General features: G+C 46.0%; 1 protein-coding gene and 1 non-coding gene across 7 annotated transcripts in view; one reads left to right on the top strand and one right to left on the bottom strand.

The window, feature by feature from the left end:
• CERK (ceramide kinase) overlaps positions 1 to 9562 on the top strand; it is a 53440-nt gene extending 43878 nt beyond the window's left edge. For all 6 annotated transcript variants that reach the window (XM_033162716.1, XM_033162717.1, XM_033162720.1 and 3 more), the window contains 3 exons: positions 980 to 1188; positions 6978 to 7186; positions 8628 to 9562. In XM_033162716.1, coding sequence (XP_033018607.1) covers positions 980 to 1188; positions 6978 to 7186; positions 8628 to 8712 — 503 coding nt within the window. In that variant the 3' untranslated portion in view covers positions 8713 to 9562. The remainder of the gene's footprint in view (positions 1 to 979; positions 1189 to 6977; positions 7187 to 8627) is intronic.
• Positions 9563 to 11885: 2323 nt separating this feature from the next.
• Positions 11886 to 11959, bottom strand: TRNAA-GGC. Its single transcript has one exon. It is a non-coding gene; the product is annotated as a tRNA-Ala (tRNA).
• Positions 11960 to 25165: the final 13206 nt, after the last annotated feature.

A 25165-nucleotide genomic window follows, 5' to 3' on the forward strand; every position in this document is an offset into this window, starting at 1 on the left:
AACCCCTGTTGTTCTAGCATCATAAAACCGACTTTGGCAGTGCCTTCTGTTTTCCAAGTAGAGTTGCCCATATTTTTTTTTTTTTTACAATGCAAAAACACTTATTGCTCTGCCATCTCTTGCCTCTGGCCCCGTAACTTTTCTTCTAGAGCAATTCAGTCTATAGGTAGCAAGAGCGAATCAGGTGCCAACAGCTATAAAAGTGCTATAAAAAGCATTCTGATTCCTGCACATCAAAACCCCGTTGAAGATACAAGTCAACACGCTGACTCTTGTCTGACCTCACCTGCCGGTTAGTTTGCAGCCCTGTTCCCCAGGACAAATGTGCAGCGTTTTTAACTTGGATAGCTTGCTAACGAAAGAACATGTCATAAAATGTGCCATGGTTTATTACTGCACGCGTAAGAGAATCGGCGATGCCATAAGACACCTTTAGAAATCCAGATCGTGGCCCAATCATCGTGTTTGTTCCTCCATCCCACTGCCTCTATGCTGGATGTCAGGAAACCCCCCTCCCCGCGAGTGGTAGCATCCCAGGAACGTCTGCTGTATAGGGAACCCCCTGTGCATTTTCATAGCTCGTCCTCCCCCTCCTCTGCCGGAAGCTACCATTCCTCCAGTGGGGAGGGGGAGTCGGAAGCAGGAAGGCGGTGCAGGGGCTCTGACAGGATCGCAGAGCCTCAGCATCGTGGAGATCGCTGGGAATGGGGTCAGGTTCCCACGCTCTTGAGGGACAGACAGGAAGGACGTGGGAGAGGGAGGAGGGGATTCAGAATCCCGCGGCTTTTTTGCTGGAAGAAGAACAGGAAGAAGTCATTCCTGGACTCTGCTTAGTTAGGAGATGGACGTTGAAACTTTTGTTGCATTGTAGATAGTTTGCACAATAAAGAACTTACTTTAGAAGTTCTGCGTTTGGCTGATCCTTCATGAGCAACCACTGAACGTCCTTACGCTGAATATACCTGTTTGCATTTTTAAGGGGATGACGAAGGAGAATGGAAAGTCATCCGGGGAAAGTTTCTGGCCATCAACACCGCAAATATAAGTTGTGCCTGCCCACGGAGCCCGAAAGGCCTTTCACCAGCTGCTCACTTGGCAGACGGCTCTGCAGACCTCATTCTGGTTCGCAAATGCTCCCGATTCAATTTCCTAAGGTACCTCATCAGGCATACGAACCGGGACGACCAGGTGTGTATCTGATGTGGCGGATTGAAAGGGTTGAAACGGTGGGTGATGTTCGATGCCGATCCGTGCCCTCATTGCAAAAACACAAATGTAGATTGGGCATAATTTGAAAGAAGCTCCGATAGCAGCCTACGGGTTGTTGTTGTTGTTGTTGTTTTGCCGGGTTGGGGAGGAGAAACACCAAGGATTTTGATGCCTATGGCGTTAAAACTCTTTCCGGCAAAAGTGGAGTTGCCAGCTGCTCGCCTGAATTGGTTTTCTGCGCCGCTAATTGGTCTGTGGCAAGGGGGAAAGTTTGGCAGGTGGAAGTTCTTGTAATGCGTTAGGAATCTCAAAAGTAGTGACTGTGGGAGGCGAGTGCTTTATTGATACTGACTGCACTATTGCAGAAGCTGGCCAGAGGAGAGAGCTGGCTAGATTCCCACTGCTGTATGAAATCGACCTTTCCCAGCAAGAAATAATAATAATAATAATAATAATAATAATAATAATAATAATAATAATAATAATTTATTTATACCCCGCCCTTCCCTGCCAAACCGGGCTCAGGGCGGCTAACACCAATAAAATCACAACAAAAACATAAAACAGTTCATTAAAATACAGATTAAAATACAATTTAAAATTATATCTAAACTGCAGCCTCATTTTTAAGTAGCCCACCAATCACACCAAAAGAACGAAACATCAGGGTTAAACTGAAACCAGCCCAAAGGCTAGGTGGAACAGCTCCGTCTTGCAGGCCCTGCGGAAAGATGCCAAATCCCACAGGGCCCTGGTCTCTTGTGCCAGACTGTTCCACCAAGTCGGGGCCAGTACTGAGAAGGCCCTGGCCCTAGTTGAAGCCAACCTAGCATCCTTGTGGCTCGGGACCTCCAACAAATTATTATTTGAGGACCTTAAGGTCCTACCCGGGACATACCAGGAGAGGCGGTCCCTTGGGTATGAGGGTCCTAAGCCGCATAGGGCTCTAAAGGTCAAATCCAGCACCTTAAACCTGACCCTGTACTCCACCGGGAGCCAGTGCAGCTGGTAAAGCACTGGATGAATGTGGTCCTGCGGCAAAGACCCCGTGAGGAGCCTCGCCGCGGCATTCTGCACCCGCTGGAGTTTCTGGGTCAGCTTCAGGGGCAGCCCCGCGTAGAGCGAGTTACAACAAGCAAGCGGTCAAAGGGGTCACAGGTCCTACCTGGCCCAGCACAGCAGTGGTGAGGAAGCTGTGGTCCTTTGTATGTTTTCGGGTTGTCGGCCATGCTAGCTGGAGTCTTGATGGGAGGCAGAAGTCCAGCATCTGGGCTGAGCTGCTCATTTCTCAGATTCAGGAGCTTGAGTTTGCTGAGCAGCTTGACTGCCCAGCTGCTTGGCTCAGATCCCTGCCTGGACAGTACATGTTTGCTGCAGTCCCCCCAGCCCTGACATTTCTCCTCTCCTTGCGCTGATGCATATTGAACTACCTTGGGTTCCCCCGCTCCCCCCCCCTACAGCCGACAAATGAGTTTCAGAATCCACACACACACTCCCAAAAATTATTATTATGTTTCCTCATTTGAAAAGGCCAAATTCAAAACTGGTTAATAACATCGAAGGAAGACAGTGTAAGGGTTTGTGGTGCTCCTCACAAGTAAAAAGGCGGTGACTCAGGATCTGTATATTTACAGCAGTTTATTATACAGCAGGGGAGGCCAACTCCCAAGAGACTGTGATCTACTCACAGAGTTAAAAACTGGCAGTGATCTACCCCTTTTTGGGGGTTCAGGTCAAAGTTGATTTTTTTTTAGGAAGGAGAGCCCTGTTTTGGGGGTTCAGGTCTAAGTTGTTAAGAGGAGGAAGGCCCCGTTTTGGGGGGGGTGCAGGGGAACAATATTGAGCTTTTTTTAGGGGGGCAAGGTTGTTGAGCTTCTTTGGGGGGAGCCAGTGATGTACCAGTGATCTACCACAGGTGTCCAGTGATCTACCGGCAGATCACGATCTACCTGTTGGACGTACCTGTTATACAGATATGTACAAGACAGAGCTCGAAATTCCATGACCGTCTTAGTCACTCTCAGATTGCCTCCGGCAAAGAAACTTGGGGACCCCAAGTCTCCTCCTTCCTTCCTTCCGTTTAAGCCCCCTACATAATTGGGGCGATGGAACTGCCATCTCCCCCTCTGTCCCTGACCGGCTCGGTCGGTGTCCAGCCCCAGGAGCGTCCGACAGCCCCTCCACCACTGAGCTCTCTTCCTGCCTATTGCTTCTACAAGATGTCTCCGGGGTCCTCAGGCAGTGTTGGGTACTCTCAGCATCAAGGGTCCCTTCCCTCCACCTCAGGCTGCTCTCCGCCGCCTACGGTAGTTATTTGTTTCTCCCATGCTCTGTACTTTATGAATGGTATATATTCCTTGGGGCAGGAGCCTGTTTATGGCGCTCTATAAATAATGATCTCTGCTCCCAGCGTTCCATTAGGCTCCAAGAAACAGAACTCTCCACCCCAGAGCTGTACAATTGAAGGGATGGGTCTGTTGATTTGATTTTTATTTGGTTTATTATATATCCCAAAGGAAGTCAATTCACAATGTTAAGAAAAGAAGCAGTTTATAATGAATAATTTTTTCTAACTTTTATTTTTTATTTTTGTAGTTTGTTTGTAATAGTTTTTATTTTTTATTTTTATACAGTGGTACCTCGACCTACGAGCGACTCGACTTCCGCATTTTTCGACTTCCGAATGACCTCCGGAAGCGGAAAAATGGCCGCCGCTTCCGAAATTTTCGAGTTACGAAGGGGAAGCGGTGGCACGATGCCTCGACTTACGAGGTTTTCAATGTGGTTTTTTCGACTTGCGAAGTTTTTTCCCGTTCCGAGATGGCGGCTTCGACTTGCAAAGATTTCAACTTACACGAGCGCGCCTTCGGAACGGATTAACTTCGTAAGTCGAGGTACCACTGTACTTTGTTTGTAATAGTTGTATTTGTTTGTTGTATGTATTTTGTTGGTGTTTTGAAAAAGTTATTATATATATATCTCCCAAAGCGATTTACAGACATCAGATAACAATAACAGAAAATCACAGATAATGGTAAAGGATTCCTGGATGGTTAAGTCCAGTCAAAGGTGACTATGGGGTTGTGGCGCTCATCTCGCTTTCAGGCCAAGGGAGCCGGCGTTTGTCCACAGACAGCTTTCTGGGTCATGTGGCCAGCATGACTAAACTGCTTCTGGTGCAACGGGACACCGTGATGGAAGCCAGAGCACATGGAAACGCTGTTTTACCTTCCCGAACATCACAAACGCAGTATAAATCATATAGAGCAATCAACAATTCACCAGAAAAACAATTACAATATATAAAACACTATTAACAAAGAAGCAACTAAAATATATAAGCTGAGCATCCCAATTGCAGCAAAAGTCATATTATATGATTCACAAACCAATACAGCATTTATAGGGACGTGGATGGCACTGTGGTCTAAATCACTGAGCCTCTTGGGCTTGCCGATCGGAAGGTCGGCAGTTTGAATTCGCATGACGGCGTTGAGCTCCCATTGCTCTGCCCCAGCTCCTGCCAACCTACCAGTTTGAAAGCACACCAGTGCAAGTAGATAAACAGGTACCGCTCCAACGGGAAGGTAAACGGCGTTTCCGTGTGCTCTGGTTTCTGTCACGGTGTTTCATTGCACCAGAAGTGGTTTGGTCATGCTGGCCACATGACCCGGAAAGCTGTCTGTGGACGAACACCGGCTCCCTCGGCCTGAAAGTGAGATGAACGCCGCAACCCCAGAGTCGCCTTTAACTGGACCTAACCGTCCTTTACCTTTACCTTTTACCTTACAGCATTTATAAACTATGGAACAATTTAAAATATTGTATTGAAAAATAAACTAAGCCCTGCAAAGTTCCTGCGCGCCATCTCCACAGATAGACACAGACATGATCCTCAGTGGCAGAGCGCAACCTCCACTTTCACCACCAAGTGGGTGGCAGCAGCATCCCTTTTTAACTTTCTAAAGGCAGCTCCAGGACAGCAGGAAAGGAGGCGGTATGTTCCTACCCCACCGCCAAGTCCAAAGCTGGGTTAGAAACTTGGAAAATGGTATGCCAGATGGGAGGAAATATCCCTTCACTTCCAGTGTGGTGTAGTGGTTAAGAGTGGTAGACTCGTAATCTGGGGAATCGGGTTCGTGTCTCCACTCCTCCACATGCAGCTGCTGGGTGACCTTGGGCTAGTCACACTTCTTTGAAGTCTCTCAGCCCCACTCGCCTCACAGAGTGTTTGTTGTGGGGGAGGAAGGGAAAGGAGAATGTTAGCCGCTTTGAGACTCCTTCGGGTAGTGATAAAGCGGGATATCAAATCCAAACTCCTCCTCCTCCTCCTCCTCCTCCTCCTCCTCTTCTTCTTCTTCTTCTTCTTCTTCTTCTTCTTCTCAGTGTAGTTAGGTCATATTTGGTTTGGCAGTGAGGACAGCAGATCAGGACCAAGCTTTGAAAAAATGTTAGCTCAACCTGCCTAGCATCTCATCATGCTGGAAAGGTTTCTATTCCATCAGTCTTCTGCAGACAATTCTTTACACCACAGTTTGCTGGTTCCCGATGTTAACTTTTCCGTATGGTTTTCTTTCTAATTGTATGGTTTTATGTACAGTCCTGATACTCTTTTAAAATAAATGGTGGTATATGAATATTTTGTTATGAATTAAATTTGATTCATTTCGGACATTGTAGTTGAGAATGGGGGAAGGTGCATCTATTGAATATCAAGGAATAAAAGTTTACAGTGCCTCTTCCTGAGCACGTAATAGGAGCTACTCAAATACCATTCTAGGAAGTGACCAATCCGAAGGTCTTGAGGAAACAGCTATTCATTTTGCAATGTGCATTCCATTAACATTGCAGAGGGTCACTCTCTTTCCTGGATAGTATGGGCAAGTCTCAGTATTTCACACTCAGTTTTCCACCTGTAAAATGGGAATAATTCTGACCTGCCTTATAGGATTTTTGAGGAGGACCCAGATCCAAATTTGTTTGTAAATGACTAGCCAGGCGTCATTAGTGACATCCAGCTGGTTCAACATGCCCCAGGTGAACACAGATGGATAATAATAATAATAATAATAATAATTTATTTCTACCCCACTCACCAACAAAAGATCAAAAATACATTAAAACATCAGTCATTAAAAACTTCCCTAAACAGGGCTGCCTTCAGATGTCTTCTAAAAGTCATATAGTTGTTTATTTCTTTGACATCTGATGGGAGGTCATTCCACAGGGCAGGTGCCACTACCGAGAAGGCCCTCTGCCTGCTTTGGATTTGGAAGAAGAAGAAGAGTTTGGACTTGATATCCCGCCTTTCACTCCCTTTAGGAGTCTCAAAGCAGCTAACAATCTCCTTTCCCTTCCTCCCCCCCCCCCACAACAAACACTCTGTGAGGTGAGTGGGGCTGAGAGACTTCAGAGAAGTGTGACTAGCCCAAGGTCACCCAGCAGCTGCATGTGGAGGAGAGAAGCGAACCCGGTTCACCAGATTACGAGTCCACTGCTCTTAACCACTACACCACACTTTGCTTCTCGCAGTAAGGGAACCCCCACTCGTCCTCAGTGTCTGGGTTGCACAATGGGGGTGAGCAGAATTGTCACAACCCAATGCAGATTTAGATGTGCCGAAGCCATTTGAAATCTGTGACCCACATCTTTCTTTATACCGAACTCTGGCTTGCTTTGAGTGTGCAACAGCAAGAACTAACAGAAGCGGTTTGCTGAGTTTTTAAGTCAATAAACGCAACAGATTGCCTCTTCTCACTTCTCTCCAGTTTGACTTCAGCTTTGTGGAGGTTTATCGGATCAAGAAGTTTCTGTTCACATCGAAACATTTAGAGGATGGCGACTTCAACGCCGAGAAAATGCAGAAGAATCGCTTTGGCCATTTCTGCAGAGACCACCCTGCTTGCTGCTGCATTCCTCCCAGCAGCACCTGGAACTGCGACGGAGAGACATTGGATTGTTCAACCATTGAAGTCATGTGAGCATCTCCCTTTCCGGAAAAAAAGGATCTGTGCTTTTAAAGATGCAACAGTTTCACTCGCTCCTTAATTGATGGGAGCTGCAAAAAATGGTCTCCACAGCAGATAGAAATCTGTTATTTGGCGTGACCTCTTGAAAATGAGAGGTCATAACATGCTTGAATTTTCAGACCTACCTCCGTGCTGAATAGCAACTTCTGGTGTCTGGGGGAAGGCAGAGTTGCAGTTCATTGGTACCACAGTGAAGGAGGAGGAAGTTAAAGCCCACTTCTCACAGTCTTTATCGTGGGTAGGCAACCTAAGGCCCGTGGGCAGGATGCGGCCCAATCGCCTTCTCAATCTGGCCCGCGGACGGTCCGGGAATCAGCGTGTTTTTACATGAGTAGAATGTGTCCTTTTATTTAAAATGCATTTTTGGGATATTTGTGGGGCCTGCCTGGTGTTTTTACATGAGTAGAATGTGTGCTTTTATTTAAAATGCATCTCTGAGTTATTTATGGGGCATAGGAATTCGTTCATTCCCCCCCCCCCAATATAGTCCGGCCCAACGCATGCTCTGAGGGACGGTGGGCTGGCCCACGGCTGAAAAAGGTTGCTGACCCCTGTTCCTTATCCTCATTCAGAGGACCCAGCAGCTGCTTTTACCATTTCAAAGCAGTACATGCATATTTAGCATCACACGTAGTTTGGCCCTATGTCTTGAGGAATATAAAGACTAGTCAAGTGGATGTTCAGTTAATGAGTCCTGACATGTGTTTGTGTGAACCAACCCCAAATTTGGCAAGACTGTGGCCAAAATATTTTGTTTTGTTAATATATCCTTTCGTATTTCTGCAGAAATCTGTTAGTGGTTTGTAATTCCCAACCAAAAGGGAACCAGCGGAGGTAATATAATGCAACATTCCACATTCCAAACGGAACGATACTCGAGTCGTACCTTGGTTCTCAAACAGAATCCTTTCCGGAAGTCCATTTCACGTCCGAAAACGTTCAGAATACCAAGGCACGGTTTCTGATTGGCTGCAGCAGCTTCCTGCGCTCAACCGGAAGCCGTGTCGGACATTCGGCTTCCAAAAAATGTTCGCAAACTGGAACACTCACTTCCAGCTTTGTTCGGGAGCCAAAACGTTCGAGTCACAAGGTGTTCGAGTACGACTGTACTGATAATAGCAACCATAATAATGCCACATTTTAAGTAACATAATTAAATATTTCTGAAAAAAAACCCACAACTGCAATGCTCATTTATTCCCTGCCTCTCATCTAGGGAACACGAGCTCTTCACCACCAATATGAGAAGGCAACCATGACTTTCTCTGGGGTGCCATTGTGAACAACCCGTTCCCCTGGAATAGCAAAGGGGTTTGCTCCTCCTGATGACTGGTCTAGCTCACTGTTAATACATCTGCATTTATTCTGCACTTTCCTTCCCTCTCGCAGGGTCCACTGCCAACTCATGAAACTCTTTGCAAGAGGAGTAGAGAAGAACTCCCCACTCGAAGAAATTCAGAGGCAGCGCTGCTGAGCAAGTTAACTGAAGCCCGTTCTCCATAAAAGAAAACGAAAATCAAGCATCGGAAGGCAACCGCCTGGACAAACAAGCGCCTCAGGCATGTCAATAAACGTTTGAAAGCCGTAGACGGTTTTGTGGTAAAGAATCAATTTTGGTAATAGGACCTCTCTGCGAATGCCTTCGAAGATTTTAGACTTAATGCACGTCAGGCTACCGTCTTGTGAAGAAAGTGAGGCTGTGTACACATCACCTCAAGCAGAGGCGCCAACTTGCGCCCAAGATTGAGGGGGCCCGGTGTGCTTGCGACATCATGCGTGCATGCGACATCGCATCGGCGGGAGGAGGCCGAGTGTGTAGCCCAACAGGGTGCAGCTTCAGTGACTGGCGGCTCCTCTGTTGTGGACAGGACGAGCCGGCCACTGAAGACGTGCCACTCTCGGCTCTGTGCTTGACCTTCTTCGCCTTCCCACAGATAATTTTTTGTGGGGTGAAGAAGCCTTGGCCCCGCAGAGTTGGCGCCAGGGACCTCAAACCAGCTCCCCTCGATTTGAAAACACAAGCCAAGGTTAAGCTGAGGTGCGTCCACTTCCGACAGCTGTTGCGCACCTGCCGGCAGCTTCCTCGACTAGGGGTTTGAGGGGGCTGCGGGTGTGGGGACTCAACCCAGGAAATGGGGCGCCCCAAACCCCTCTCTGGTCTGCACAGCAAATGCAGATGTGACAGCGGGGACAAAGGACCTCACTGCATTTTAAGCCGCTATGCGTACATAGACTTGAGTATTTGATACAGAGTGGGGCGAGCGGAGCTTGTCGGAGGCCCCAGGGCGGGAGTCCTGCTAGAATAAAGTTACTCGACTCAAACACAGGTGGGTAGCCGTGTTGGTCTGCCATAGTCAAAACAAAATAACAAATTCTTTCCAGTAGCACCTTAGAGACCAACTAAGTTTGTTCTTGGTATGAGCTTTCGTGTTCATGCACACTTCTTCAGATACACCGAGACGGAAGTCACCAGATCCTTAAATATAGTGAGGGAGTGGGGAGGGGTATTACTCAGAAGGGTGGTGGGAATGGGTGATCAGCTGATAGGTGTGGAAAACCTGTTGACGACTCTTAACGGCTGCAATTAGTCCTGCAGGGAAGGCAAGGGGTGAGATGGCTAAAGATAGCTTTGTCATGTATAATGAGATAAGAATCCAATGTCTTTGTTCAGACCAGGTTTCTCCATGGTTTTAAGTTTGGTGATTAGTTGCAATTCAGCCGCTTCTGTTTCCAGTCTATTTCTGAAATTCCTTTGTATTAAGACAGCTACTTTGAGATCTTTTATAGAATGTCCTGGGAGATTGAAGTGTTCTCCTACTGGTTTCTCTGTCTTGTGATTCCTGATATCAAATTTATGTCCATTTATCCTTTGACGTAGCTGATCACCCATTCCCACCACCCTTCTGAGTAATACCCCTCCCCACTCCCTCACTGTATTTAAGGGTCTGGTGACTTCCGTCTCAGTGTATCTGAAGAGGTGTGCATGCACACGAAAGGTCATACCAAGAACAAACTTAGTTGGTCTCTAAGGTGCTACTGGAAATAATTTTTTATTTTGTTTCGACTCAAACAAAAAAGCAGCTGATCCCTTGCAGGGCCTCTTGGCGAGCTTAGATCTCCAAGGCTTGGGGCAAGTGTATCTGGCCGGGGCCCCCTCTGCGTGGGCCTGGAGGGAACAAATGGCCTGCATTTTCATGCTTTATTTTCACCCGTCCTCCTGTGACTATGCTCCAATAACAACTAGGCACTGAGGCCTGCGGCAGTAACCACCACTCCAAAAATATCAAGACTGCTAAGAGGCTGGTACCATGCATCTCCATGCTGGCCAGAAAGGCATAAGTCGTTTATTTTGTAGCCAGCATGAAAATACAGCATGCCAGCCATTTAGCAGGCTGGTGTTAAAGGGGAAACGGAAGTGGAAGACGGACGGAGCGATGCACCCTCCCCTCTGCCAGACCACTGCATTTTCAAGCTAGCTATGTATGAAACAGTTTCCCTTCCCTTGTACAGAAATCAAGTGGAAGAGCAGGGACTGTTCCTGCAGCAAGCTAACTCACTAGCATGGAGTTCCTTGTTGCTTATGGCTGCCAGGCAACGGAGCGGGTTGGCTTAGGCAGCCACCATCGACTCACCAGTTTAGTGAGCGCCCCCTTCTGGCCACAGCAGGATCCCCATCAACGGCACCAGCAGGTCTTCCCAGGGGCACAGCTGAGCTCTTGCAGGCCGGCTGCAGGCTGGCATAGCAATCTGCCTGCCTCCAACCCGGCCGCCCCAGATATGGCAGTGCCCCTGATGCTCCATAAAGTCCCGCTGGGCTGCCAGGGGGGGGGGGGGAGCTAGGACTGTTCCCAATGCTGTTAAGTGCAAAGTTGCATTAAATTCAGTTGGGGGGGGGTGTTAGCAGTGACTTGGCCAGGGTTTTGCACCCCTGGTGCCCTTGTGCAAATAACGTCCGTCTTAGGAGCTGCTCGAAACCAAACGCCACGCGTGCGTTCGAAACGACCAGCTGAATTACGACTGCTTTGTAGCTGGGGGTGTCGATTTAAAGACTCCCGGGTATCAAAGTTCTCAGGCCGTCACTCACTCCAATTTCCCTCCCCCCAAATTATAACTGAAACCCTTGCAACTTATCAATGCAATTCGAACACACACTCCTGGCTTCAAAGCAATAGGGTGTTGCGTAGAACACCTTTGCATTCAAAAAACATACCGTGATTCCCTTCTGTACATCTCTTGGAGGGGAATTGTCTGAAAGGGTTGTATGGCCAGGCAGCTGTTCACAGGGCCTGGGAGATGCAGAAAAGAGACCAAGTGGAAGTAACCGGCACAAAACACCAGCAGATTGTAAAATGTGCTTTAAATGAAAACAAAATAGCTTGGGTCTTCATTTTCTTTCCATGAATGCAACAGAGTTCATGCACATAGGACATGGTTTTCCTTTCTCTGCAGCCCCTGGAGAGCCTTGGGATTGGTAGAGGATTTGGTGTAGTGGACTGCAGGTGGAAGGGAGAGTTGGCAGAAATGTGCCCCCCCCCCTTACACGATCGGAGGAACAACTTAGCATCATGGCCAACGACTCCTTAGAACCATCAATTCTAGAGTTGGAAAGGATCATTTACTGTCGCCTGCAGCGCAGGAATATGCAGCTGCCCCATACGGGGATCGAACCTGCAACCTTGGCGTTGCCAGCACCACGCTCTAACCAACTGAGCTACCCAGACTCCTTGGTTGAAGCCAGTTTGCACAATCAGGAGAATCAAGTGAAGTAATCATTCTTTGATGTGGCTTGATTTTTTTTTTAACTGCTTAGACCTATACTGAACTGGGTTTATTTTTAATGGTTTGGTTTTTGGACTGGTTCTGTAATTTATTACTGTCAAAGCGCTTCGGTATCCCAGTTAATGATTGGCAGCCTACAGATACTTTATATATATCAACCATTTCAGATCGCTGGTAGCTTAACAGGAGGTCTTCAGTGTCCCGTGGGGAAGGGGGACGTGTTTGCAGGCTCTTGTGCTAAGGTGGGTCTGCACAACTTGTGAACCTTCCCAGCAGAACGCAACGCGCCAGCCTTAGAATTGTAGAGTCAGAAGGACCCAAGGCTCACCCAGCCCCAGCCCCAGCCCCTGCAATGCAGGGATCCTGCCCGCAGCCATTCCTGGGTGCGCTCATCCCACCAATCTTCTGCTTAACAACCAGTTGCATTGACCTATTGCACGACTGGGAGTTCAAGGGCAAATCATTGTGGGAAATCGTCACTATTCCAAAGAACAGGTAATGTAGAGCAGGGTTTCCGCCTCCCGTGGGCCAAGTTTGGAGCCCCCGCCAGGTGTCATTGGTGGCATCAGATGACGCACTCCTGCACCACACCTGATGCCATTTATGTCGTAAGGGGGAAGGTTAGCTGGATGTGGCTTGGCCAAAGCGGTCTTGCAGGTCAAATGGGGCCAGGCCTGAAATGGTCCACAGGATAGAGCAGGGGTAGGCGACCTAAGGCCCGGGGGCCGGATGCGGCCCAATTGCCTTCTCAATCTGGCCGGCGGACAGTTCGGGAATCAGCCTGTTTTTACATTAAGTAGAATTTGTCGTTTTATTTAAAAAGCATCTCTGGGTTATTTGTGGGGCCTGCCTGGTGTTTTTACATGAGTAGAATGTGTGCTTTTATTTAAAATGCATCTCTGGGTTATTTGTGGGGCCTGCCTGGTGTTTTTACATGAGTAGAATGTGTGCTTTTATTTAAAATGCATCTCTGGGTTATTTGTGGGGCATAGGAATTCGTTCATTTCCCCCCAAGATATATAGTCCGCCCCCCCCCCCAAGGTCTGAGGGACAGCGTTGCGAAAGTGACTGCTGAGAATTAGAAAACCCAGCTCAGTCCCTGCAAGTTAGGCTAAAAATTCAACATCTTGAGAATCAACAGTGTTGCTTCAAACTGCTGTATATCTGAGTAGCTTCATATGTTAACAAAAGCACATTCCTCACTTAATGGGGTGCATTCCATGTTGGGAAGAGAGCTCTGTACCTGGAGTTGCTGATCCTATGCATGCATGCTTCCTTGGGAATAAGCCCCACTGGATATGTTGGGGGTCGCTGCCTAGTGAATGAGCAAAGGGTGGGTTGGATCTGACTGTTTAAGACGGAGTTAAAAAAACTAGAATGTTGCAACATGGCCATTGCTGATGGGGGACGACGACTCCATGTTAGCTTGTGGGGTTTTGTTTTTTCTTTATATCAATCTTGCTGGTTTCAGGATTGAAAAGCAACGTTTTGTTCTTGAGTGCTGGAAAGAAAGTCTTCTCAAAATAAACAGCTATGTGGCAGACATTGTGTGTGCTTTTCTGTTTGGTGTTTAAGTTTTTCTATTAAGGTGATGGACAGCCTTTTCCCAGAAATCTCTTCCAGCCCAGTGATGATGATGAAGAAGAAGAGTTTGGATTTGATATCCCGCTTTTCACTACCCGAAGGTGTCTCAAAGCGGCTAACATTCTCCTTTCCCTTCCTCCCCCACAACAAACACTCTGTGAGGTGAGTGGGGCTGAGAGACTTCAGAGAAGTGTGACTAGCCCAAGGTCACCCAGCAGCTGCATGTGGAGGAGCGGAGACGCGAACCCGGTTCCCCAGATTACGAGTCTACCGCTCTTGTTATATTCCAAACCTTAAGAAAAGGGGAGGGGGGAACCAAACATTACAAAGAACAAATACTTTACTACCATTCCAAAAATGAACACAAAAGCCAAATGACAGTGGAGACACACTTGATCAAAAGAAGAAGGAAAGAAAAGGAGATTGCATCAAAAATAATTTATGTATTTCCATAAGTTAACGCAAAAAAAAACCAGAGTGATATTAAAAAAAATAGGTTTTATAACTAAGAGTTTCTAGAGTTTGTCTGATGTTTTGATTCATATAAAATCATTTCTCATATTGCTCAGACATTATTATGTTGAGATTTGTTATTCAGTATTTTATGAACTTATACAGTTCTTTGAGCATTTAGTGCACATTCCCATAACCTTTTATCATACATGATATTATGTATATGCGCCCTGTGTCAAACAGCTAAGACCCATTCCTTCATGAATGGGAATTTCCTTTTCCCAGCGCTTAGCAACTAATATATGGTAAAAGGTAAAGGGACCCCTGACCATTAGGTCCAGTTGTTTCCGACTCTGGGGTTGCAGCGCTCATCTCGCTTTATTGGCCTAGGGAGCCGGCGTACAGCTTCTGGGTCATGTGGCCAGCATGACTAAGCCGCTTCTGGTGAACCAGAGCAGTGCACGGAGACTGTGTTTACCTTCCTGCCAGAGTGGTACCTATTTATCTACTTGCACTTTGACATGCTTTCAAACTGCTAGGTGGGCGGGAGCTGGGACCGAGCAACAGGAACTCACCCCATCGCAGGGATTCGAACCGCCGACCTTCTGATCAGCATGCTCTGTGGTTTAACCCACAGTGCCACCTGGGTCCTTAACTAATATATGAGTTGCCACCAAATCATTTCTCAATATCTTTGGGATTATTATTTTGCCCAGTCCAAAAGAGAGGAAAAAACAAACCCCAGAGGATCTAATTTTATTTTGGAAGTGTGGATTCCTTCATTTATTTTATTGATTTAGATATTGTCCCAAAGTTTCTCTTTGTCCAATGGAATGGTGCACTGTGACTGTTGCATTCTCTCCTATTTCAGATAGATAGATAGATAGATAGATAGATAGATAGATAGATAGATAGATGCTGTAGATGATAGATAGATAGATAGATAGATAGATAGATAGATAGATGATAGATAGATAGATAGATAGATAGATAGATAGATAGATAGATAGATAGACAGACAGACAGACAGACATGTATATGGTCAAATGCAGCTTTGGCACACAGCATGTGGCTCCTCTTTCCAGACTGAAAATAAACTGTAAATAAACAATATTTAAATACCGTGTGAAGCATACAACTCAGCCCATTTGCTAGTTTTCTCTGTTTATGTCTACTCAGTAACAAACGTAAAGGTTTTAAGTATTGCCTAGGAACAGAAAGGATTCAAATCAGAAGAAAAATGCATAAACATCCATAATTTTGGAGTCTGCAGTGTGGAATGATTTGAAGGCGTTGAAAGCCTCGGCCTCAGCCAGCAAAGTAGATTATAATTTCTACAGGGTGTACAAAACCTGCAGTACTTTGAGGTTAGCAAGTCCCAGCACTTAACAATTTTAGAGGAACATACGTTTTTGATTCATTAGACATAGCAAGATATAATTTCTAGCGCCTGTATGTATGTATGCATGTGTGGGGAAACCCTCAAATTTACACTGTGTGAGTTGAAGCCCTCAGCTTTAAATATATATATTTCTGGAGCGTAGATTAAGAAATCCCAGAGGTCCTGTCAGTACTATTTTTAAACCACGTCCTGAAATGTGAGTCGGCATTGCGTTACAGCCTTATGTATTTTGCCAGTTATCAGATATTACATCAAGTTGCATTTCCTTTCTGTTGCACTATGCCTGGGTCAGAAGGGATGGATTCATCAGTTATAGGTGCAGGGTTGTCGACACACAACACGGTCCGCCTTGTAACCGCACAGAATTAGTTTCACCTCCACAAGTTGGAACTGTGAAGTCTACAGTACATATCGATCTGTACGCCCAGCCTCACCCCTCCGCATCTTGACCTAAGAAATGTCCGCGCTGCAGGAAAAACCGGCAAGGCAAATGCAGGACAAGGTTCTGTTTTGTATTTGGGGACCCGGGCATTCTCTAGGCCCTGCCTTAACAACCGAGCCCTGTGCCGCCTTAAAGATTAGCATATTTGTTGTGTACTGCACCTCCTGCAGAAAAAGAGCTTATTCCGTCGGATGCAGCCGCAGCCTGGGGGGTCCACAGCTGTGTCCAGAAAACCAGTACAGATCAAGGGTCCCCGTTGCTGTGCCAGCATAAATATATATCACGAGCCAGAGAGGTAAAAAAGGAGAGGAAGAGCAGATGAAAATGAATTGCTCTGCCATATTATATCACCGTCACGTCGTTTTTGAAAAGAGCCAGCCTCCAGCAAGAGGCTCACATGAAGTCACTGTTTTCATTGGAATAAAAGATTAAAAATATATTAAAACATCAGTCCTTAAAAACTTCCCTAAACGGGGCTGCCTTTAGATGTCTTCTAAACGTCCGATAGTTGTTTATCTCTTTGACCTCTGATGGAAGGGCGTTCCACAGGGTGGGCACCACCACCGAGAAGGCCCTCTGCCTGGTTCCCTGTAACTTGGCTTCTCGCAGTGAGGGAACCGCCAGAAGGCCCTCAGAGCTGGACCTCAGTGTCCGGGCTGAACAATAGGGGTGGAGACGCTCCTTCAGGTATACTGGGCCGAGGCCATTTAGGTTCCAGGGGGTTCCAGACACTCACCCAGGGTCTGTGCTCCTTTGGAGAACTGAAGACGTTGGCGGAGACTCGTAGCTTTAAGAAATATGATAGGATTCACATATTTACACCTCCAGTCTGCATGGAGAGAGTCCAGATCTTACAGCATCAGAGCTGTCAACCTTCCTTTTTTTTTTGCATTGGGAAATGGCCATAGCTGTCAACTTTCCCTTTTTTTGCAATGGGAAATGGCGCTGGAATAAGGGAATTTCCCGCAAAAAAGGAAAAGTTGACAGCTATGCAGCATGGTCATCTCAAGAGGGGTTTGTTCCCTGCAGCAGCACAGCATCTGCTGTCAAAGGCATCTCTCCCAGCTTGCCTTCAGCCAGCCTGCCCAAAATGAATCTCTGTCTTTGTTCTCCCTTCTTGTTCGCAGCACACCTTGCCAAAAGCATTCTTCCTGTGACATCATGCCCAGTTACCCTGGCAACCTTCCAAATTCCCAGCCTTTGTTCATACCGGGGGTGGGGTGGGGGCTGGGGCAGGGCAGTTTTCTTGCATTGCCAATGGTCCTCAATGGCCCTGTCTTGTTTCTTAATGGTCTTAGCTTGGCAAGTTCATTTTGCCTAGGCTAGCTCAGGAATTCCTCCGCATCTTGCATTTCTCCCTTCACATCCCAAATAATCAAAACTCTAAAATGTATTAATTTCTAGGGGGAGTCCTCCCCCCAAACTTACTACTGCTTTTATGATGTATAATATTAGACGGCTAATTAGAAAACTGAACGTTTCCCTTCAGAATTCTGGATATTGCCTTGGTAAATCACAAGACGGATCCGTATTAAAAAATAAAAGAAATGACATTTATACTCATCAGCCCAAAAGCACACGGTAAGATTTCCCAGTAAATCACGATATTCACCCAGTCGCTGATATTTAACATCACTTTTGGCTAGGCGGTTCAATAGCTCACGCAGAAATTAATAGAGATAAATGTGTTATAGAATCTACAGAGGCTGGTTTTGTCCTATGGCTCCCTCTGCTGCAAGTTCCTTTTTAAAAGATTTCACTTCATCAAGCTGCCTTTTCAAGAACTCACAGCATGTGTGTGAAATTTCAGATAAGATGTAACACTTCTCTCTCTTTCTCTGAATCACTGTCATACCAACCCAAGTGACTGTTATGCGTTACTCTTTGTTTCATGTAATGGCATCTTTTAACTGCCATCTCCAGCCTGCCTTCTTGTACCCTGGCAGCATTAAGATAAATCCAACAAATTCAATAAATAAGTTCTGAAGGATGTAATAATGGAATACTGAATGGCATAGTTTTTGTAAAATATGCAGGGGTTTATGATATGTAAAATGAACCATGGAAAGATTAGAAGGGAAGTCATCGATATCTTAAGGCAGTGTTTTTCAACCTTTTTTGGGCAAAGGCACACTTGTTTCATGAAAAAAATCACGAGGCACACCACCATTAGAAAATGTTAAAAAAATTAACTCTGTGCCTATATTGACTATATATAAAGTAATTCTCTTGAATTTTTCAATTTTTCCCACGGCACACCAGGCAACATCTCGCGGCACACTAGTGTGCCGCGGAACAGTGGTTGAAAAACACTGTCTTAAGGATGTAAAAATGAGTACTTTAAATTGTAAAACAGAAAATTGAATAAAAATTGCGGATAGTGAAGGGCCTTTTCAGGTGTAGGTAGTCTTGGTGGAAAGACCGCGATTTGGCGGCCTCGGGTGGTGGTTTCAGGCCTTGGGCAGAATCCTTTAGTCTATCTTCCCTAACAGGGGGGGCCATGAAGCAGCGCCCCATGCCCCCCTACAGCGGCGATCCCAGGGTTCCCCGTTAAAGGGGTTGTTTTGAGGGGAGGCATTGGCCATATGCCAATAGGTTGTCATTGCTCTCCCCTGCGATGGTGGTGAAATGGGGGGGGGGGGCGGGCTCTCAGCTTGAACAGACGTTCTCCAGAGCCAGCCCAATCCCCACATATTCTGGATAACCCTGACGTTCCCCAGATCCCCAGCCGGGGACTGGGAGGGTTAAACGCCCAATGCCTAATGTAGGTCTCCCTACATCTGAAGTTTTAATAAAGTTGTGGCCAAATTTTAATCCCATAACACGTTGTCTTGAGTCATGATTCCACGCGGGTGTCGCCCAGGGTCGGGGGGGCGGGGTCTCCGCCTGTCCGTGCAAAAATTATATACAAAAATGAGAAAAGAAAAGAGAGAGAAAGCTAGGTTTCAGCCTCAGACTGGTTTGTGCCTGCTCATTTATATTGTTATTTAGTTGTTCAGTTGTGTCCGACTCTTTGTGACCCCATGGACCAGAGCACGCCAGGCACGCCTATCTTTCACTGCCTCATGCGGTTTGGCCAAACTCATGCTAGTCACTTCGAGAACACTGTCCAACCATCTCATCCTCTGTCGTCCCCTTCTCCTTGCGCCCTCCATCTTTCCCAACATCAGGGTCTTTTCTAGGGAGTCTGTTCTTCTCATGAGGTGGCCAAAGTACTGGAGCTTCAGCTTCAGGATCTGTCCTTCCAGTGAGCACTCAGGGCTGATTTCCTTCAGAATGGATAGGTTTGATCTTTTTGCAGTCCATGGGACTCTCAAGAGTCTCCTCCAGCACCATAATCCAAAAGCATCAATTCAAAAGCTCATTTATATAGAACAATTCAAATTTAGAAATGATGACTATTAAGATAAATAGAGCAGAGCTTCAATATATCTCACCACAGAGATGAAGACTGTGAGTCGGTGGCCTGCTCAGTCTGCTGCCCAGGTCCTAAATGTGACGGGCAACTTCAAGCCCTTGCTCTTCCATCTCAAACGAGACTTGGGCCGGACAGTTCTTCAAATGGAGGACACCTTCAAACAGAGAGCCATCCTCTGCAAAGTAGCACACCTGGCCACACTACTCTTAGATAACACTCACTAAGAATGAGAGGGTGTCAAAAGAAGGCAAGCCCCCTTTCCTGCCCAATGGCCCTCCCAGTTGGTGTAACCAGCCATTTGCGCAGTTGGACAAACCACCCATCAAAAAAATACTTCTGTCTTGTCCATCCAGCTCCCAGATTCAGTGGCACTACTCCTCTGATCAGCACCAAGCAGCCACAGTTTTAAATGGACCACCATGGCCCTGAATTAGCATTATGTTGGGTGCTTTGGGTTACTGTGGTGAATTTAAAAGGGCTGTGTAATACCAGGGATCTATTCCAATAACCAGTCTTGCAGCCTTGGCAGCTGCCTATACAGGTGAAACTCAAAAAATTAGAATATCGTGGAAAAGTCCATTTATGTAAGCAATTGTTTTCATTAGCTACTGGAGTTTAATATATGAGATAGACCCATGACATGCAAAGCGAGATATGTCAAGGCTTTGTGTGTTATAATTGTGATGATTATGGCGTACAGCTGATGAAAACCCCAAAGTTGAGATTGTGCATTTGGGGTTCTCATCAGCTGTACGTCATAATTTGGGGTTCTCATCAGCTGTACGTGGTTTCACGAACTTTGCGGCCTGATAGCAACGGAATTCAAAATCTCGCCTGTAGAGCATCCTAATGTTTGCAAGCGCATTTCGTCAGCAGCCGCAGACGATAAATAAAGAAACGGGATGCCACGTTGCTAGAAAGCTTTTGTATATTTTGTGATGAGCATGGATAATATAAAACCAACCACCTAATAGTGCTAAGATCTTTGCAGCCTGAAGCAGAAATGAGCCAGAACAGAAGATTCTCAAAAGGCATGACAAAGTATCTTTCCTGTGCTGCCCGTAGGGAAGGAGAGGGATAAAGATACTTAACAGAAAAAGTTGTCCATCAAAACGCAAAGCCTCTCCAAGTGTACTCAGCTCTGCTTTGAAGGCAATGGCCGGTGGCGTGTTGATTATGGAATCCAAGCCGATTCTCCTTTGAAGCCTTAGATGTGTGACCGCTCCGTTACATGAGTGCTTTGAAGTTCAAGAGAGTCTTAACGGAGCCTTTTTCAGGCTGCAAAAATGCTAGCAACACAGAAAGCAGCCAGGTTTCGCGCTCCTCTTTGTGCGCGCACACAATGGGTAGGACCAGTTAAGGCGAAGAACTAATCCGTAGCATGTGCACACAGCTCCTTTGATTTCGGCGGCGCTTTGTGGAGAGCGACACTAGCAGAATTGGTATGGAACAAAAGAGGGACCCAAGTCATCCCACCTCCCCGCCCCCCCCCCCCCAGGATACGTCTGTTGTAACACAGGGATTTCCATAGTCAGGGAAGTCTCTAGCAGTGAGTCACGGGAAGCTCGTGGGTCGATTACTTAGCCGAACTTAAAAATGGAAAGCGTAATGCTGGTGGTCATCAAAAGAGGTTCAAAGACTCTCTCAAGGCAAATCTTAAAAAAAAAAGTAGTATAAACACCGACGACTGGGAAACACTGGCCTGCGAGCACTCCAATTGGAGAACAGCCTTTACCAAAGGTGCCATGGGCTTTGAAGACACTCGAACTCAGGACAAATGGGAGAAACGTGCTAAGAGGAAGGCACGCTTGGCAAATCCACACCGTGATCAACTCCCTATGTCCCCACTGTGGAAGGGCATGTGGATCCAGAATTGGCTTCCACAGTCCCTTACGGACTCACTGTTAAAACCGTGTTTATGGAAGACAATCTTAGTCGGCTACGAGTGATCGCCAAAGGAGGAGGAGAAGAAGACCTGGCATTCATACCAGCCTGGCACGCAGCAATGTCAATTGCCTGCTGCATAATGTAACGGGGATCTATTGGGAACAACACGCACGCTGCCATTTAATTTCCTCGGTAACAGCATAATGTGCACTTATTCAAATGTGAAGTTGCTGTGAAAAGGCTTGGCGCTAGCCTTTGATTTCCCAAACGACAAAAGGGAAGAGCATTCCCCCCCCCTCCCCATCTTCCAATTGCTCGTGCATTTGAGAAGTCTAAGGATGAGTGAGGATCCTTCAGTGCAGACTGTTAAGCAAACCTGGAAAGGGCTTGGTTTGGGGAGGAAGCAGGAGTGTCTGCACACCTTTTCTCCACGGACCCTTTCAACTTGAAAAGGATTTGTGGGTGGCGCCGACCACGCTCTTAGGGCTCGTTCACACTTCCACTTGCCCCGTGCCTACAAAGCTGTCAAGGAGCTGTCAAGGAGCCAGGTCACCCACACAAAAGGCACGGAATGCAGTCAGCTTTTTATTAGCAGAAAACAACACCACCACCATGTCCTGTTTTGCCTTAACTCGACAGAGGTGTAGCCTAAACTAAGCTCTGTCTTAGTTTTGCTTTTGGCCACTGTTGTTTGCTAATGTGAGGTTTGGAGCTTTTAGGGTTAACAAGCTCAAGAGGTGCATCCCGCCCACAGGGAAGATGATGTCACACATCCGGGTATTGCTGTATACAGAAGCCTATGTGATATGTGACGCACTGTTGTTTTTCTGTTCTTTCTGGTTTCGTTTTTCAACCAGAGATATGTCTTGCGTATCTCCAGGAAAGAATGTCCGTGATTTATGCTTGTAAATAAAGCTTGCTTGCTTAAAACAAGCTGGACTCTGTGGAATTTACCGTATTTTTCGCTCCATAGGACGCACTGGACCATAGGGCGCATCTCATTTTTAGAGGAGGAAACAAGGGAAAAAATATTTTTCTGGTTTTCCTCCTCTAATAGCCGTTTTTTTTAGGGTCAGCTAAAAGTCTTGCAGCTTTTTTGCAAAGGGAAAAGCCCTGGTTTTTTGAGGATCAGCTAAAGGTTTTCCAGCTTTTTTTGCAAAGGGTAAAGCCCTGTTTTTTTGAGGATCAGCTAAATTTTTCGCAGCTTTTTTTGCAAAGGGGGAAAAGCAAAGAGGAAAAGCCCCATTTTTATGGGGTTCAACTCACATTTCTGAAAAATCTTAAGGAAAGGGAGCAGTTTCTAGTGTTTCCAGACAGATAATCTACTCAGCCAGTCTCATGTCCTGGGGAAACAAACAACCTCCCTCTGCAGCACATTCAACAAAGGAGGGCGGGGCTGAAAGGGAGCTGGGACTCTTATCTCTCTCCTGATCTCTTGCTGATCAGCTGCTGAGCGGGGTACTTTCAACACCCCCTTTTGCTCTTTGTAAAATAAAAAGCACAATCTGCTTTTGGCCCCTGGGCAATTTAGCTCCAGGGACCACCATTTGCTCCATAAGACACACAGGTATTTCCCCTTACTTTTTAGGAGGAAAAAAGTATGTCATATGGAACGAAAAATACGGTATATGCCGGCAAGAATGTACACACACTGTTGCGCAGAAGAAGTTTGCAAAACTCTGCAGAAGCCCTGGAGAAGCAAAGGTATGCAGCCGAAGCGTAGCTGGACACCATTTTCCAAGTGCTATACTGTTTTGAGGCTTTTCCAGTTAAAACAAAAGCCCACAGCTAAGGCTGCTGGGAACTGTAGCTCTGGGAGGGGTAAACTACAGTTCCCAGGATTCTTGGGGACAGGTGCTTTAAATGCATCATGTGTACGCAGCCCTGATGTCTCCTAATCTTAGTGTTAGAGCTGTCCTGGCTGAACCAAGAAAGCTGGGGAGTAAGGTCAAGGTCTGCTGAATCACTCTACACTTACTGATACCCACCAAAGAATGCAATTAATTTGTTTTCTACAAAATTATTTTTCTAAAAGTTATGATGGATAAGGTAAAGGACCGTGGCTCAATGGTAGCACATCTTCCTTAGACGCGGAAGCTCCCAGGTTCCGTTCCTGGCATCTCTTGATATAGGGCTGGGAGACACGGCTGCCGGAAATCCTGGAGTCAGTGTAGACCAGGCTTCCTCAAACTCGGCCCTCCAGATGTTTTTGGTACAACTCCCATGATCCCTAGCTAGCAGGACCAGTGGTCAGGGATGATGGGAATTGTAGTCTCAAAACATCTGGAGGACCGAGTCTGAGGAAGCCTGGTGTAGACCAATGTCTCCCAAACTTGGGTCTCTGGCTGTTTTTGGACTACAACTCCCTTCATCCCTAGCTAGCAAGACCAGTGATCAGGGATGGTGGGAATTGTAGTAAAAACAACAACTGGAGACCTAAGTTTGAAAAACACTCGTGTAGATATAATACTGCCTGAGTTATGCTTGCTTCCCTTAATTATTCAACAATCGAAACTTTATTCATGCTTCTTCTTTTTAAAACAACTGACTTGGAGCAGAGGCTGACAGAATTGTTCTTTTCTGGACTTTAGCCTTTTTTCCCCCATTGGTTCTACATTGGTCACCTTCCAGCGAAATGGATTCTAGGGATATTTTAGTTAATAGTTCTTCGGCCAAACACTTTGATGAATGTTCTCTGCCCAAACAAATTTGTCAGCTTTTAATTTGTTTTCTATCCAAAGAAATTTGTCAAGTTTTAATTTGCAAATTCACTAATTTCGTCCTTTGTCTCTTTTATTTGACATGGTGCCCGGGGTGATTTATGCCGCAGGGGAGCCCAACCATGAATTCAACGGGACTCACTTTGCAGTTCAGATGTCTAGGAGTCTGCTGCTAAATTCTATGCGACGGTTTATGACTATGCTACCACAGGCCCTCCACATTGCTCGTCCTCAAGTATTGCCCCACACATGAACTTCCAACAGACATGTTTTGGGATCTTTAACCTATACGGCGCCATGAAGTAATTAAAGCTCCCAGATGAAAATGATGGACTATATGGAGCTCGCAGAAATGACCGGGAAACTCCGTGACCAAAGGGACGACGCAGTGGAAGGAGAATGGACGAAATTTTTAATTGTATTTTAAAAATTATTGTATGATTGAAGGTTAGATATAACTAGAAGGAAAGATAGGCTGTAGAGTTAAAGATAAGTGGTTAAGTTAAATGATGAATAAGTTCAGAAATAGAAAAGATTAAATAATTCGGTAACTATGTTATGAAATATGATTAATAGGTTCAGGAATTTAACGTGTTTAGAAAATATAATGAATATTTAGAAAGTTAATATAATTAGAAGTTACTAAAGATGATTGGACAAGGGACACAGGAAGAGGGGATAGGAGGAAGTCCTACTACATTGTGAGGAAGGAGTATTAGATAAGAGATAGATTTATATGTTGTATGTTTGTAGTTGTTAGTTTGTGTTTTTATGTATTTGTAGATTGGTTAATGTTTGTGTATAAAATATCTAATATATATATATATATATATTAAATCCAAACTCTTCTATATATTAAAAAAAAAGCTCCTGGAAGGGATAAGCCAAGAAAAGAAGACAGAACATAGTATATTCACATACAAAGTTTAATACGATCCTGTACTGCAGGGTGTGGGGCTAGGCGACTTTTGGGATGCCTTGCAACCCTGCAAATCTATTATTCTTTGAGGCAGAACCATGAGTCAAGGTGAGGTGCCTGCCTCAGGCAGCCTCCAAGGAATGCCGCTTCCACAAGTATTACTGTAAACTTCTTGGAGCCTGGTCTGCTGCCTCCTTGGCAGCCTTCCACCCAAGTACCACCTCTACAAACATCTCTTGGTGAGTAGGATGTGCTTCTGGTCTCCTCGCAACCCTAGGGAGGAGATGGAAGGGGCTGCCCTCTGAGGTCTCCTGGTCTCTGTA

This window comes from Lacerta agilis, chromosome 10 (genome assembly GCF_009819535.1).
Source record: "Lacerta agilis isolate rLacAgi1 chromosome 10, rLacAgi1.pri, whole genome shotgun sequence".
In the NCBI taxonomy this organism is placed as follows: domain Eukaryota; kingdom Metazoa; phylum Chordata; class Lepidosauria; order Squamata; family Lacertidae; genus Lacerta; species Lacerta agilis.